At 44.7% G+C, this 17,941-nt stretch overlaps 1 protein-coding gene across 1 annotated transcript; it reads left to right on the top strand.

The window, feature by feature from the left end:
- The first annotated feature begins 219 nt into the window (after nt 1-219).
- numbl (NUMB like endocytic adaptor protein) lies at nt 220-14,943 on the top strand. Its single transcript, XM_079166803.1, has 8 exons — nt 220-360; nt 3,566-3,640; nt 5,153-5,227; nt 7,777-7,917; nt 9,584-9,788; nt 10,005-10,274; nt 13,275-13,460; nt 13,546-14,943. Exons 1-8 carry the CDS (start codon nt 235-237, stop codon nt 14,721-14,723), a joined length of 2,256 nt encoding a protein of 751 aa, XP_079022929.1. The 5' UTR covers nt 220-234; the 3' UTR covers nt 14,724-14,943.
- Nucleotides 14,944-17,941: the final 2,998 nt, after the last annotated feature.

Here is a 17,941-nt window from a genome sequence, read left to right as displayed (position 1 = left end):
CATTTAATGAGCCGAATTGACCCTCATTGTTGGTTTTCGTAGGACGAATGAGAAGTAATTTTGTGTAAAATATCATACGTATGTATGAGGATATGTTGATAAAAGACTATGGAACAAACTTGAATAAAATCTCCCGCATCTTTTAGCAGTGGCTGCTCTATATGTTGTGCTGCACCACTTAACCAGCGAACCCTTCCTGTCGTCCACAGTACCAGGGAGCACGTGACCCCGGAGATGAACAAGCTTCGTCAGAGCCTGAGGAGGAAGAAGCCCACCTACGTGCCAGAGGCCAGCAGACCGCATCAGTGGCAGGCGGACGAGGAGGCTGTGCGGAAGGGCAAATGTAACTTCCCCGTTCGGGTGAGTATCCAAAGCCGGTACAGTTCTGGTCCACTGTGATAATCATATGTCAATGTGTTTCCTCCCCAGAGGGAATATTCTTACCATAAACTCACAGCATACGTCTGACATAATAAACACTATACCGTATAGTTATCACAACCCACGTCAGTGCTTCCTGTTTAATTAAGGATGCTCTAAAATAAAAGGCGCACTCGGTCCTCTTTTATTCAGCACTTTATCCTTGAACACCACAGAAGAAGAGCACATCCAGAATCTGCTTCTGGACAAAGCCTCACAAATGTAGTTCTGTTATACAACAGCGTTACACTGTTGTAATTATGCACCGTTTAACATTCCAAACTTTTATTTTTTTGTCTAAGTTTAAAATGTATCGTCTGAGATTTGGGTTTGGTTAATTTTATTTTTTCTTAAAGGAGCAGTTTGATATTTTGGAAAAATATGCTTGTTGGAGCCGTGGGGCAATTAGCTTAGCTTAGCATAAAGACTGGAAACAGCTATGCTAAGCTAAGCTAATTGGCTTCTGCTGGCTTCATATTCAGTGTGATATGAGACTGGTATCCATATTCTCGTCTAACTCTCTGCCAGAGAACGAATAAGCGTATGTTTCAAAATGCTGAACTGTTCCTTTAAAAACGCAAGACAACTGAATTGATTTTTGGAGATTTTAATGGGTTTGAGACAAAATTGTAAGCATTTCAATGTCCATCTCATTGTGAATGTACCCAAAATGTACATATTACAGACTGTATCACACAATCATGGCAGAGTTTGGTGTATTTAATGGTACATATTCGGTGGATTGGTTGCCTTAATATTGGAAAAATGTGAATTTAAGCTTTAATTTTTTTTAAGATATGTTTATATTAGTAGGACTGAAAAAGCTTTATTCTTATACAAAACAGGTTGTAATTAAAATGTCTTTGAGCAAAGCACTGACTCTTAACTCTGAGATAAATGCCTCATGTGCAATAAGTACAAATAAGCGGCATTATTGATGGCCCAATTTACTGATAACCAGCGTCAGTATGTGAACGGCCGGAGAGACAATGACGGTCAGAGACGGAGGACAAAGAGGGAGGAATGACATCGAGGTGGAGTTGTAGATTAAGGACTCCACAGGAAATGACAGGGTGAGGGATGAGGGCGCGCAGAGGGGGACGGCGAGACATTGTGAGATATGAAATGAGAGCGAGCGAGAGAGAGAGAGAGAGAGAGAGAGAGAGAGAGAGAGAGACATAGAAGGGGATAAGATGGGCAAAAAGACAGAAAAGGGCTGCAGACTGAATGTAGAAGCAGAAGAAGAATACGAGGCAGCAGAGAGAGAAAGACGAAGGAAGAGAATAGTGTCGGAAAGAGCAGCGTGAGTGGCAAGCTAATGGAGAACGGTGCTGATGGTAATGCTCCGCAGACTTCGCGATGAGATGGGCTGCCAAGTGGAGCTTAGAGCTTTACAGCGAGACACGGTAGCACTAAAAAAACCTCTCAGTCTCTTTATTGTAGCTTTTCTTTCCTCCTCGTCCCCCCTTGTTCATCCTTCCTTTCTCGCATCTCTGCCTTCATCTCCGTTTTCACTCTAAATGTATTCACGACTCATGCACTATTAATGCCTCTGTGAGAGCTGCTCAACTGCACCAGTGGAAAGAAAACTGTGTTTTGTTGTTGTTGTTGTTGTTGTTGTTGCTCAGAGTGAAAAGTTGACTTTTAGAGAAGTTTGGAAAGTTCTAAAAAAATGTCCTGCTGGAAAGGGAAGCAAACAAATATTACATGGGGGTTCTGAAAGGTGAAGCCAATGCGGACGTCTTTCAAGCTTGCATTGTCTCTAATAGCTAGCAGGAGGTCAACTCCTCTAACATAGACGTCTATGAGGAAACATTGTAAACATGAGTTTATGGTCTCAATCTCTATTTACAAGTCTTCTTCAATACAGCATGATGTTCTTTTAGTAAATTATGGTCCATTTAGAGTCAAACAGACCATAAAGCAGGGGATGCTTTAGGGCGGGGCTTACTGTGATTGACAGCTCTCTACCAGAGCCGTATACGTAAGATACAATACAAGATAAAAGATGGCGATGTCCAAAATGCCGAACACGAGGTTTCAAATCTGCAGTCCACAAACCAATGGGTGACGTCACGACGGCTATACGTCCACTTCTTATGTTCATACGAAGGTTGTAAATCCCTTTGAGCGTCACTAAGAATACAAAAGCGCTTTATAAATGCAGTCCTTTTACCAGGACACCATGGGTTTGGTTCTCCAAAAGATTACGATAAACTTAACTTACTTAACAAGTTCCACTCTCTTGGGATACATGTGGAAGATTTTAGGTTATGAGAGATTCTAAGTGTAAAAATAAGTTGAATTTTCCATATAAAACCATCAATCTTCACCTCTTTCAGCTGCCACCAAGTTGCTGCCACCAAACTGTTCATCAAAGCATTGATGATAAAATCCTGGTGAAGTTTTGCATCATATATTTACAGTTTCTGCGCTAAACCATTCACCACCTTGTAAAAATCCAGGGCTTCGTGCCCAGATTGCTGGATGCTAATTGCTGAACATTTTCCACCAATTACTTTTGTGATTCGTGCAGTTTATGAAACAACAACTTCTCATGTTGTCGACCTCCTTGCAAGCTCTCAGTCATTCAATCTGGTTTGTTTTAAACTCTCCCGCACGCGTCTGCATCGAGCGACGACATCGCTCTGGAAAAACTGTCTATTTGTGTTCTGTGAGCTCAAAACCGGCAATGTTTCTCTCATTCACAACTCTGCCCCACACTTCACTTATTGTTTACAACAGGTATATCAGTTCAGGGACCAATCCCCCCCCCCCAAATAAACTCAGAGCTCTCCTTAAAACGTGCCTCACCACTTGGCTTCTGACTGGAGCTTTAATTGAGTCTCTGTGGGATCTCCCGTAAAACCACAGAGCCCACAACACTGGAGAGACAACAAAAGGGGTTGTGAGGCTATAAATTATTACAACCCCTTCCTTATTATCAGCAGCAACGTGTGGCTGTAACTCCAGTGTGGCTGCTTATTAGCTACTTTCCTTGTCAATTTCATAGCACTCTTAGAAATACTGAAACTAATGAGGCTTTGGTGGCTTTTCATGTCACTTCGTCTCTTGTCTTTTGTTTTCACATATAGTTTTCAGCTCAGCTGCATCTGTTGATGTTTCTGCTCTGATCTCTCTGCAGTACCTGGGGTTGGTCGAGGTGGAGGAGTCGAGAGGGATGCACGTATGCGAGGAGGCGGTGAAGAAGCTAAAAGTTGTGAGTACACACACACACACTCACACACACACACAAGTCCCCTGCTGAAGTACTTCAGAGCTCATTACAGACCCAGTTGCGAAAAAGCTCATGCAGTAAAGTATCGACCAAAGGAGCAAACACACATTCGATACTGTCTGCAGTTGCCTCCTCTTCTTATTTTCTCTTCTTTACCGCCTTCATCTCCCTCATCGTCCTCCTTATTCCAGGAGGTCTTATTCCATATCTGTCTGTCTGCTCATCAGTCTGTCTGATCCCACGACGCCCAAGAGAGCAAAAAATTAGATTTGGGCTAGCATAAACACATAGAAATGCACACTGACACACACACACACACACACACACACACACACACACACACACACACACACACACACACACACACACACACACAGAGTTCCCCCCCTGGGAAGCTGGATTGGATCAAAGAGCGTGTGAACAGAGTGACACAGACCGGCCAGTGTCAGACAGCCACACACACACTCGGCAGTGAAGAAAACTGTGAGTCTGTGTCTTCACATCTGTAAGCTCGGCTTCATTTGATGAAGCTGGAGTTAACCTCGACTTGCATGTAAGAACCAGGCTGCGCAACAAAACTGATCCCAAACCTGAATCCCCCCCCAAGTAGAAACTTTATCGAACGAAAAGGCACCACTTTGTCAGAAAATCTCAGAGAGTTAACTGAATCACAGTTGAATTGCATTCAGGAGAAATGTTTCATGCATTCACTCTCGTCTCCCTCTCCTCCCACCTCCGTTCCCTATCATTTGTTTTTCTCGCTGGGTCGAATCTATCCTCCATCTATGTTCGCGTCCTCCTTCAGCGACACTCTCTCTCCGCAGTTGAAAACTTTCTATCAATCTCTTTCTTTTGATTCCCTCCGCTCCACCTCCCAATTTAGCTTTCCTCTCCTCCTCCTCCCCTCTTTTCCCTCCATCACTCTCAGTTTCTTCCCCTCTATTCTCACTCCCGCTGTCTTCCTCTCAATGGGATTATGCAAAAAAGAAAATTGAGGCTCCGTGTCGCTTCGCAGTGGGTTTCAAAGCCATTTCCTGCAGCGCTCTGGCTTTCTGTTTCCCTTACTCACACACACGCTCATATGCAGACTCATGTGCGCACACACACACACACACACACACTCACATTGTAGCTTTTTTAGCCTGTGTATATTTTTAGCCCGGCCATTGCTGAGTGTGTTATTAGCTCTGCCTGGTGCCCTCCTCTGGAGAAATGATCCTCGGTGCCAGCTGGCACAGTTTGTGACTCTGCCCGCCTCTCCGATCTCAACTCGCCGCCACCTCATCTGCTGTAACGATGTAACGATCACTTTAAAATAACCACGAGTGGCAGTGAAAGTGGCTTTTTACATGCTAGTTGTTTGTTGGTCACACCTCTGCCAGAAGACAGCAACATCTCTCTGGTGATATGCATTTACTGTGCGACTTGGTTCGCTTGCCTCTTGGGTTATAAATGATTCACTTAGACCGCTGCTCCTTTTTTTTGTCTTTCCAGAGCGGGAAAAAGACAGTCAAGGCTGTGTTGTGGGTTTCAGCAGATGGACTCAGGGTGGTGGATGACAAAACTAAGGTAAGCGAACACATTTTCTTTGTTTTGTTCCATCCTCCCCTCTGTCTTCCCTTTCTATCTACCGCATCAATCACTCTGCAACAAGGACGAGGAGGGGAAGTGTGTGTGTCCTGCAGTCATGCACATCACACACCGTGAAGGTGTTCTCTCTACGGCTTCGTCCTCAAGTCTCTGACGACAAACAAGAAACAGCTTCCCTCCCTCTTTGCAGCATCTTCTTTCTTTTATACTCTCAAATTCAGTTAAGACATGCAACAAAAGTCTCATTCTGTCCCAGTTTGATGACACCACCATGCATCTACTATCTTGATGCTGCCAGGCTAGTTTGGGCCCCCGTGTGTGTGTGTGTGTGTGTGTGTGTGTGTGTGTGTAGTTTCAGACCTGACATATGTGACTCATGGCTTCTTGCTGCAGGTGCTTAGTGGGGGAGGGAAGATCAAGTAAACATAGACACACACACACACAAACATGCACTTGAGGAGTGTCTGGCGGCCAGTGAGGCCTCCAACAGAGTGAGCGCAGATCTCTGAGGCTCTATTGAAAGCCGAGCAGAATAAAGAGCAGCAGAGAAAAGAGGAGAGAGCGACGGGTTATCTTTAGAGGCCACACACATGACCTCATCTCTCCCCCACTTTAATCTCCCTCTTTTCTTCCCTTCAGTGATGTGTCTCATCTCATCCAAACATATTCAAAGATAAAGCTGCAGTATTATATTTTGCATATTTTCATCAAATACCTACGGCGAGACTCCCTTTTGGCAAAAACATCTTTTTTTTTTAATGCTCAATTTTGACATTTTGGGCTATTTTGCCTTCATGTCATGTATTCTTTCAGACTACTAGAAAGAAAACATCCAAAATACACATTTAGGTGTTTATTTTAATACTTTATCTCTCCGGTCTGTAGATTTATTGTAAATTCATCAACAGTTAGCTTCAGTTAATGCCTTTTAATTTAAACATAACAGAAAACTTGTAATAGAAATGAAAGGAGATTGACATGAATTGAACCTGTTTTTGGATGAATGTGCTCAGACTTTACCCACATTGTAAGTTATTATTAGTATTATACTATTTGTAAGCCAAACATTTCAAATTATCCAGCATTGTAAAGTCCAAAAGTTATTGAAAAATGTCCCTCACAGTGATGAACACACTATGAGAACTGCATTTCATCTCAGCTTTACGGAGCATTTTAGCACCTTTTTATCTCATTGCTTTGGTTTTACAAACAGCAACTTTACTGTTTTGAGCAAAATAAGCTCTACTAAACCCACCGTACACGACTCGCCCGGCACCAAACAGTTGGTGAGTGTGAACAAGTTTAACACATTAAGATTTGATTACAAACCCAGCACTGATAACTCTTACAGTCCTTCTTTCTTCCTTTCTTTCTCGCCTCTTCATCATCAGAGCTTTATCTTCAGCTCAGCCTCGGTTTATGAATCAGCGAGCGCACCTGACAACTCCCACGCGTCTATTCAGACTTTCCCACCATCAGTGAAGGCACCGTTCATAAATGCGTCTGCGTGCACAATAGAGACAAAAGCGCCGAACGACCTTCATAATGCATCAATAGAAAGAAACGGTGGAGACGGCTCAGAGACGCTCTGAGTCACAGGCTGCTGTGCGGTATTCTTCCTTCCGGTGATTTAGGGACACGAGCTGAGTCATCTTTACCAACAAACACCACACACACTTTCTTCTTGCACTTTTGCCACCCCACATGACCAAACGTGAGTCATAAGAACAGAAAACACACAAATAGAAACAGTAATATGTGTTTCTAGTGACACAGAGCAACTCACTGTACCAAAACCCGCTGCTCTCTGCTCAGCCTTTTCACCTCGGTACCAGCATCCCCCTTCAGTCACTAATTGGCCCACAATGAATGGACTGTTATTCTTCTACCTCTTCCTCCCTTTCTTTCCCGTCCTCGTCCTCCCTCTTCCTCTCTCCTCGTCCTCCCCTCTCTTTGTTTTTCCGGGGCGACGCTGCAGGAGAGGGAGGAAGTGCGTGGATGAGTGTGTGAACCCTCTCCTCCCTTTCTCCTCCCTCTCACCCCCTTGTTTTCCTTCCTTTTCTGTTTTTCGGTGAGTCAAAGAGGTGAGCCGGGGGCCCCTTAATGTACACAGAGAAAGAGAAGGGCCCCTTTTAGTTTCCTTCTGCAGTGACTATAGGCGCTGAGACAGGCTGAATGACCCTTTTATAGAAGGAAGGGCAAGTGGTGGAAACATCGCAGAGATGAAAAGAGGGTTCAGTGGCATTAGTCTGGAGCCACTTTCTTTTTTGTAACTGGTGGATGTGTAAATAGGTCGGAGTGAGAGGGGTTTCATGGGGTCAGCAGAGGTTGAAAGCAGTGTGTCGAGTATTGGATCAGTCTACAAGCTGGAACGCTATATTTCCCGTCTGTCATCGGTTGAAGACTCAACCATGTCACGTGTGATTTGATGCGATCTACCTTCTGGAGCGATGCGATTGACTTTGAGTGTTTTGCGTGAACTGTCAAATGTGATTCTCTCTCTTTGTCCCCGTTTCTCTCTCTCTCAGGACCTCATTGTGGACCAGACCATAGAAAAGGTTTCGTTCTGCGCCCCCGATCGCAACTATGACAAGGCCTTCTCTTACATCTGCCGAGACGGCACTACCAGACGGTGGATGTGCCACTGCTTCATGGCTCTCAAAGACTCGGTGAGGGGACGGTTAACCTTACATTTTATCTCCGCTCGTCACAGGAGCTGCACTCTGCCCTCGTCCAGCATTTCAGTTCATCGTCCTTTCAGAGAAAATAAAATGTGTTCCAAATTGAACAAATTGCTGTCCTCCAGACTACAGCACTTACTCAAACTGAAAGCTTTATGAATTCAACAAAGTTAAACTACGAATAATTGATAAGCATAAAAATAAACTACACCCCCAATGAAAATGTACCAGACTGGCAGTGCAGGTACTTATGTATTCGTAACTTGGTCCACAAATATTCACCAAAAGCTCTCTTTTTTTATGATACGATTACTTTTTTTACATGTTGTGCTGAACTTTCTTATGACTTCTTTATGACATGAGATACTATAACGCAGACACATGTCTGAGCTAAACACAGCCGCTTGGCTTGTGACGTTTACTCGCGATGGTCTAGGCTCTAGGGATTATGGGTAATGGTGTTTGTTTAAGGCTACTAAAAACAGAACTGCTGAATAATAGAAATAACACTATAAAGCTTTCAAAATAGAGTGAATTACATTACATACAATTGAGTAAGGCTCCGCTTCGAGGCTATATTTTTAGTTATTTAGGTTTTTACAGATGAATGAATTTGAATGAGGTTGAATTTGTGGTTTCACTTGAACTTAACGAGCTGAAATGACAAGATGATCAACAACAAAGTATCATCACAACTTGTTTGTTGCACAGGTTATTTATGAAGCAAAAAATCACAGTATTGTGCGTGTTTAAGCTTCTGCAATGTGATGATTTTGTGAAGTTTAATAAGATTATGAAGTGTTTAGGTTTTTGTTTTTCGACGATAACTTTCCTTTGGGAAACTTTATACACCGGGCAATTTATCAGGTTATGAAATAGACAGATGAATCAATAATGAAAACAATCATGAGCTTCAGTCACATTCCACATTTTTTCACATACGGTACAATTTGCCGTGCATGTCTCATTCAGACACATCAACACATTCTGCACAGTTGTCTTTAGCTGAGTTCTAACCTCTAGTGTTTCCGTCTGACCGACCTTTGGGATGAGGAGTTTTGTAAGTTAAAGACAACTGCAATAGAAACAATGCTGTCACGGTGCGGTGTGGTCTCAATCCCATGGCGGTTTCATCAGCTTAGACTGCGTGATAGATTATTCATGTGGACGGAAGAGAGCGCAGCGCAGACCTGCGGGATTAGGAGAGGGGATTAGACAGAAGCCTGTGGAGTTATCTGTCCATCTCTGTCTGTCTCTATTTTCCACCACACTCTCCATATCTCTATCTGCTCGTCTTAAACGGAACTGTGTCTTTCCCACAGCAGTCCTGGCTGTCTATGAAGAGAGACGCAGTGACGATAGGAGGGAGAAAGTACGGGGGAATTAGGAATAAATATCAAAAATGTCAGGCGGGTATTAGATTTATTCAGAGCCGCGGAGCGTGAACTCATTTTGACGTTTGACAACAGAAGAGATTTGAGTTGGATAAATGCAGCCTAATCCGATCTTCTCTGTGACGGTTTATGTGAATGTATGAACTCGATATGAAGGTTGACAACAACAACAAAACGATGTTCACAATGAAGACTGGAGGAGTGTGTAGGACAAGTGCAGACGCGACCTTTAAACTCGTGTGTGTTTTTTGCTCCACCAGGGGGAGAGGCTGAGCCACGCAGTCGGCTGTGCCTTTGCCGCCTGTCTGGAGAGGAAGCAGCGGCGGGAGAAGGAGTGCGGCGTGACGGCGTCCTTTGACGCCAGTCGCACCTCGTTCGTGCGCGAGGGCTCCTTCCGCTCCAACCCGTCCTGCCAGCAGAGCTGCGGCAGCGACAGAGACGACAAGCTGCAGGACAAGAAGAAAGGTAGATTTCAAAGCGTGCGCACATACTCAGGTGTGTCTTTCAAGTGCTGCTCATACATGTGACATGTGAGTTGCCCCTTTTTAAAATGTTTAAAAGTCAAGCACATGCTGAGGAAACTCATAGCAAGAAGTCACTTAACGTTAGATCATCTATAGATTATGTACAGGAGTGATAGGGTTTGAACAGAAATGACCATGCACCCACTTCCTCCTGCAGAACAACCTTCTGCCATCCCAGCCCTCCCACCCGGAACCGCCTCCCCGCCCGAGGGATCGGCGTCCCCCATGGAGCGGCCCGAGCCCGGCGGGCCTCACGCCATCCCTCGCCGGCACGCGCCCATCGAGCAGCTGGTGCGTCAAGGCTCGTTCCGGGGATTCCCGGCCCTCAGCCAGAAGAACTCTCCCTTCAAGAGGCAGCTGTCGCTCCGCCTCAACGACCTGCCATCCACGCTGCAACGCAAGACCGACTTCCAGGACAAGAACCCTGGTGAGTTGAGACGTTCTTGACGTCAGACTCACTGACTCAATGCTGGTGGTGGTGACCTGCTGACCTTTCTGACCCTGGTAACTTCTGTTCACTCTCTGCAGAAACATTGATTTGTTAATTATGTTGACCTGGTTTTATTGAAAGCTGGGGTTTGGGACCATATGAACATGATTAGGGGCCCGTTGAGGTTAGTATAAAGGGAAGGTTATGTAATGTTTTCATTTTTGCTGAGGAAAGGATTTCTCAAAAAATGGAGACTCATTTAATTGAATTTGATTTCCATTTTATATCAGCTTTCCCTTGTGAAGTTTATATTCAGGTCAGATTCATTATGTGGAATCTGGGGTGAAGAAAGCCCCTCAACAGCAGCAGAGTTGGTGCCTTTGCTCAAAAACAGAGAAAGTCTTGAAAGTTCAATAGACAGGATTCAACATTTTCTTATATTTTAGCAATTTCTAATTGGGTGTGTGATTTGGTGGCTACATGCAAATTATTGTTCCTTTGATATATTAATACACAATACCATATCAAATTATATTTGCACGTTTAGTTATTTACCGTAAAACCATTTTTTTTATGGTTCAGACCCCTTATTAAGCCCAATAATTGTTATACAGTCTCTGAGACTGATGGGTCGTTACATTATGGGGCAGTATTAGTTTTGATTAAATTTGTTTGATCCACATGTAACTCATACTTGGTATCAAAATGCCTCCCCAGTTCACAGAGATTTAGAGATTTGTTTTTGAAAGAAGTCACGGAACATTACTGCTGCCTGTACACACAAACAGAAAGCACACATGTGGGACTCCGTGTTCCACGGACGTCATGGTTGTTTGCTGATTGGAGCATTATTACATTTTCCATTTGGCTTCAGTGTGGCATCAGTGACCTCCATCTGAAGAGGTCTGAGCAAACATATTGCAGAATAAACCTTCAGCACATGTCAGATGCATTTTTATTCCTCTGCACCGGCAACACCCGTATCTGGAGGCTTCGTGCGTATGGGTTGTCCATCCGTACATCCCATTCTAGTGAACGCAAGACCTCAGGAAGGCCTGGAGGGAATTTAGCAGAAACTTCGACTTCGACACACAAATGACCTGATTAGAATTTGGTGATCAAAGCTCAAAGTTACTGTGAAACACGTTGTTAACCGTAGATCAAGAATTCATAAACTAATCTCTTACAAATGAAAACATGATGAAGTGAGGACATTTCGCACAAACAGCAGCTTGACTCGTTGACGGAGGCATACAAACACGAGGCGGTAATTCTTGTTATTCATGTTTTCCTGCAAACAATGTGTAATTCTTCACTTTAATCTGCTTTAAAAAAGTCGTGTCTTCTATTGAATGAGACAAAAAGCAGTTATGTGAAGTGCTGTTATTATTGCTTTTAGCGCCGGTCTGTGTGACTCTGAAAGCTCTTTTCTTTTTTTTTTTACAATGGACAATTAACAATAACTGACTTCCCCCTCAGAGGTAACCCCCCTTTACACGGACACACCCACTCAGTGTGGTGCCACAGGATCAGAACGCTCAGCAGCGGAGTTGATTATAGTCATTAGGAGAGATGAGAGAGTTGACTAGAATACTAAACCACAACATTCAACTCCCACTCTCACTCACATCCACTCCTTTCATTCCGTCTCCTCTATTCTCCCCTGCTGGTTAAAGTAGTGGTGAATTTGATGCAGTTTGAGTCCTGTGTGCTTTTTCTCTCTACCTCTGCACACACACACACACGTTCACACCGCCTCCCTGATCCCTTGTGACTCTCACACAATGTGTGTATTGATTTGTGCGGTCAATCAGCTGTCCTGGTTAGCCTTCAGCAAGCCCCCTACGAGCCCTTAACCTGCAACTGCACTGAGAGAAACACACACACACACATATAGACACACATGGCTTCTGAACTCTGCGGGACGTTGACAAGAATGGGGAGAGGGGAGGATCACAGGGTCGGTCTTTGCAGAACAAAACACAGATAAATCTTTAATGGGAGACCTTACACATGCCTCCAGCGCCCTCTGCACCCTGCAATATAATTCAAGGCCTGTAGCCACACAATGCACACAGATGAGAGAGATATGCATGTATAAGAAGAGTGGGCTTGTAAAGGTTTGGGGTTTTGACCCACAATGGGCCACTCTGTGGGAAACATGCATTCATTTTCCTTCACTTTAATCCCAGTCCCCTTTACATTCATTCCTCTGCACGTGCGTGTTGTAAAACGAAACCACAATGTCAGAAATGCCACCGTCAAACTCTTGATTTGAGCGTGGATGGGGGCAGCAAAAACAGGAAGGATGAGGGAGCGGAGGAGGAGAGGAGGAGAGGAGGAGAGGAAGAAACTAAATTCCTCTGTCTCTGAGGCCTTCGTTGTTATGGGAGGGACCAGAGGAACAGGAACGGGGAATTAGATATTATGTCTATTTATATCTGCGGCAGGAACGGTTAAAAAGCTGTAGTCCAAACCCAAAGTCAGACAGGAACATTATGCGGCCTAATCCCTCGCTGGTCGGATCAGTTACAGTCGGTTTAAAATACATGGATAAGCTAAGCCAAATTCACCTCTGTCTGAGTCATCCCACTGCACAAGACACACCAGGCAGTGACATAACAGGCTGAAACGTACATGAATAAAACGCTATATATATACTTGTTTGCACAGTTTTGGCTTGGCATGCGCACATGCTTGTGACTTAGTATGAACCTTTTTATTTTTAGTAAGAAGGTGGAGATTCGCACAATGCCATGTTTGTCTTGAGAATCTTGTGTTTTTGATGCTTTTTAGGTCAAGCCTTCACCCCTTCAGTTTCTTTGACACTAACTAGCTCTGTTAAACAATTTAATAAACATTTTTCTCTCTCTCTTTTTGTCTGTTTGTCCCTTTTACACAATCCTCTCCGTCCACCATTCCACCTCTCCTTTCATCTCCACTGTCTTTCTCTCCTTACCCACCCCGCCTCCCCTCTGTGTGTCCCTTTCTTGCTAGTACTAGAGATGGACATGGGGTTGCCATGTGAGGAAGACTGTAGTATCAACGCCCTGTGTAGCCAGATCAACAACTCCTTCACTAACCCTTCGGATGAGCTCTTCTCCAACCCTTCTTTGCCTGCAAATGGCCCCCCAGCCTGCATTGTGCCCCCTGCCCTGCCTCCACCACCTGGACCAATGCAGGGTAAGAAAGAAGAAAGGGTCAAATAGAGCACAATTTGAACTGAACGCCGCAGCGGTGGTCTAACTCTTGAACTTCATCCCTCTAGGAACTTCTTCCTGGGTGCAGCCAGAGCCTCCGCTTCACTCTCCTCCTCCCGTTTCTGTGGCGATGCAGATGCAAATGCAGATGCAGATGCAGATGCAGAGTGGACACAGGCGCACACCATCCGAGGCTGAGAGATGGCTGGAGGAGGTCTCCAAGGCTGTCAAGGCTCAGCAGACTCCTCCCCCGGGCCCCGCCATCCCCATCATCCCTGGACCGCCCTCCGTGTCGAGTCAGCAGATGGCCAGTCAGGCAGTCATGTCAGCTGCCACGGTGTCCACTGTCCCTTTGCCCCTTGGCAGCATGCCCAAACCTCTTCTATCGGGCCCCTGTGCTCTCTCAAGTCAGGCGCCGATGCCCCTCCCACCCATGTCAATATCATCGGTTCCTCTAATACCAGGCCCCCCAGTGTCAGGCCCCCCTATGTCTCTACCTTCCATGTCCATTCCCACCATGTCCGGTCCGTGCATGTCTGGGGCCTCCATGATGCAGCCCTCCCTCCCCGGGCCCCCAGGCTCACTTCCAAACTCCATGCAACCCTTCCCTTTGGCCTTTGATACCACGCCGGCTCCTGTGGGAATGTTCGCCAGCCAGCCTGTCCAACCGGCGTTTGTGCATATGCAGACCTACATGCCAGGCCTCGCCAGCAGTATGACATATCCCAACGCCAGCGTACCTGTGGTCGGCATCACACCATCGCAAATGGTGGCTAACGTCTTTTGCACCGCCACAAGCTCATCCGGTGCAGGTGGAGCCATGAGCTCGGCCGTAGGAGGACCCAAAGTTGGGGCATTCGGAGCAGCCGGGCAGCACCATTCTTACCCAGGAGTACCCAGTGCAGTCGGGCACCCTGGAGGGTTTTCCACACCGCCTTTCTCTCCCACTCCGCCATTGTCGTCAGCCCTTAATGGCCTCCCACCGCACAGCAGCGCCACGATGGCCCTCCAGAATGGGACCAGCAACAGTGGCGTGAACTGCGGCAGCAGTAGCAGCTGGCCGCCGGAGGGCAGCCAGCTAACAGCTCCGGCAGCTAGCGTTTCCCAAGACGACGACCGCTTTGAGGCCAAGTGGGCGGCGCTGGAGGCCAAACCGGCGCCTCAGCAGCCTGGGAGTAAGGCACCAGCTGCAGCAGCCAACCCGTTCTCCAACAATCTTCAAAAGACTTTTGAGATTGAGCTTTAAGCCAGAGTTGGATTCCCAAAGCTGCAGCTCGAGCCCTGGAGTTAATACCTGAGAAAGGCGGGCCTATAAGCAGGTCCTTAAAGTTAGCCTAGCATCCGACCTGTGGCAGCCTAGCAACTTGCTACAAGCTCTCGTAGGAGTCGATGTTAAAATGATCTTAATTGCTTCCTTTACACTCCCATGAGAGCTTTGGAGGAAGTTGCCGTTGGAGGATCAGGTCTCTAGCTCACCAGACTTGATGGAATGAATTCCTTCGACTCCACCCGCTGCCCACCTCTCTCCCCTGCTTTCACTTCTCCACCCTGGCTTTACTTTACTTGCTGCAAGACCCTGGATGTACTGTATGTGACCCCCCCCCCCCCCCCCCCCCCCGGAGGACATTATGGGGGGGGGTCACAACTCAGTGGTTTCTTTCTTTAAAAAGGGACTCCACTCAGATGCATTCCAAACCCCTGAGATGTTTGTTTTCTTTTTTTTCTGGTGGAGAATTTAGCGGATACGGCTACATCACAGGAGAAGCAGAGAAGCGATTGACTGACGATCAGACGGATTCTGATCTTAGCCAAGCACAGCAAACAGATTGGACACCCGCGAAAGGACTAGCCAACGTTGTCAGACCCGATTCTACCAACCCAAAAGGACTTACTGACTAATAGTAGAGATTTATGGCCAAATTATTTTATTTATTGTACTTCATTTTTATTTTTTAACAAGTTATATATACTTAAAAATCAAATTTTTAAAGCAGTGTCATTTTTTTCATCCCCTGTATTTATTTTAGTTGAACCGTAAAGATGAGGGGAAACTACAGGTCGCAGACAGGTAGAGGGAAAGCATTGTGGGAAACTTGAGTTATGTAACAGGAACCAAAACAACCCCGGGCTGATGGTCCAGCAGTGTGTAGTTCGACATGTGAGACAGTAAGTGTATATAGCGGCATGTTTCTTCCACCTGTTGGCCCTCACATATATACGCTGCACTGCTGGTGATGCCAGATGAGTCACCGTGGCTTCACTGAAACATCACTTCAGGATATCCAGCACACAGACACTCTGGGCAATACAGCACAAGTCCATCTTCTCCAGACGAACCCAAGGAACTCTTAACAACTCAGTGGAAACACTGTGCAACACTGTGGAACTATAGTTGGAAAAAACGATGCACTAACTTCCGACTTTCATAATCTTTTAATGTGTTAAAACACAGGGTATAGTCTCATCACGTACAGTATGATTGTGTATTCACCTCTATTGTGCTACTGTAGTAGCACTGCACTCATTACAGATGATGGGCTTGATGATTTGAGGTAAAAAAAAAAAAAAGAGAAGAGGAACATGTGCACACTTAAACCGAGGCGTGGCAAATGAAAGAGAAATAATGGATATATATTTCGGATGCATATTTATTCAGGATATTTGATTGAGGGATGAATCAGAGGAGCAGAAGAATAGACTGCTAGAGGGAAACAAAATGAGGGATGACCTGTATGTGAGCGACTGAAGGAGAGAATGGAGCCATACTTTAAAAAGAGATGGAGGAAGTTTGAAGAAAGGAAAATGCAAAAAGAGTGAAGGACAGAGTGTGTGAACATATTGAGAACAAAGACACATTCATCGCGTCGCCGACAACCAGAGCACTGTCTGCTGTTTTTTTTAACATCTTTTTTTGTCTCGAGGCCAAACCGCGTCCATTTCAGCATCATGTTCCTCCGCTCCTAAAACCTCACAATCAACACTTTGCATCCTATTTTTGAAATATGTTGCTTATTATATAATTACAGTCCTCATACATATGTGCAACTCCCTATGTAGTCAACACTTCAGTAATACCAACAGAGCTTTCTGTGTTTTAACTTTGAGTCGTAAAAGAAAATGCAACATTACGAAGCAGAGATGTTCTCTATAGAAGGGCTTTTCTACGTGACGTGGAGCGAACAGGTGGTTTTCTGTGTGTTATATAAAAACTGTAATCTGACCAGAGACGCTCCGGTTATGTTGCCCGGGAATTGAATTGTATGGATATGGACTGCCACTTATTAGGTTTCCTGCTCATTAACTCCGCACACTTTAATTAGGTCTCTTCCTGTGGCGGATAGGCTGCCTTCTCAGAGAACATAAAATGTTTGTGCCACGGGCCTAATTTATACCATCTCGGGTCCCCCCCAGGGTTTTTGTCCTTTGTTTTCGGACAAATCAATACTTCTTCCCCGCAAAAAAACAAATCCAAACGTCTCTCTCTACCCTCCCCTCTGTACGAGACCAGGCTGGTTCGCTCCTAAAATCAATGCTTTTATTTCTTTGAAGATATATTTTAGCCCTCAACTCTTGTTTGCTGGCCCTCCAAATTATAAATGTAGGTTAATTGTGTTCCGCGTTAAAGCAAACTAAATGACCTCATAAACTTGATTGTAAAACCATAGTTTAGTGATGGTAACAAAGCAAACCAGTGGGATTTATTTTTAATCTTTATTTACAGAATTTTTGTATTTAAACCTACATATTTGTATTGTAATTACATTGTACAAAAGATGAATAAAGTAATATAATATTACTCCTGTTCATGTTTGTTAAGTGGTGGCTTTTTAGCTTTTCACAAACTGTAGTTTTTTAAAATCATTTATTTGATCTTTTTATCCTTTACGCTTCATTTTCTGTTTATTTCTGCTTCGTGATCTCAGCTGCTGACTCTCACTTTACTTTCTTGTTTCCATCCAGTTTTTCAGTGAATTTAGGACAAACTTGTAAAACATGTTTTAAAAAAAGTGAAGCTTGTGTATTTCAGTCAACTGGATCAGAAAAGAGTATCCTGTTTATTTATTTAGTTAAACAAACAAGGAATTTGACTCAGTGAATGGTGCATAACAAGTTAAACTGATTTGTGAATGTGTTTAAATCGCAGAGCAAGGCTTTAAAAGATAATTGGTATAAAGCAATAGAATTGCAAAGTGGGAGAAGCTAATTTGGGCACCCCTGGCTCCAAAAATACATCTACGTCTAATTATTTTTTCCCGGCACTTCTACTGCTCGGATGAACATGAATACATCAGTACAAAAGACTCCATCCAGAAATGGGATTACAGAATGGGGGGAAAAAATTGTGATTTTTCTCGCATTCTTGCTGAGAGTTACATGAGATGATTGATGCCAGACAGAGGTAACGATCTTCTCTCCCGTCCCTCAGAAGGAAAGGACATAAAATCCCCCAAAACTATTCCTTTA

This window comes from Pholis gunnellus (assembly GCF_910591455.1).
Source record: "Pholis gunnellus genome assembly, chromosome: 9".
NCBI lineage: Eukaryota > Metazoa > Chordata > Actinopteri > Perciformes > Pholidae > Pholis > Pholis gunnellus.
This window is presented reverse-complemented; position numbering and strand designations above follow the sequence as displayed.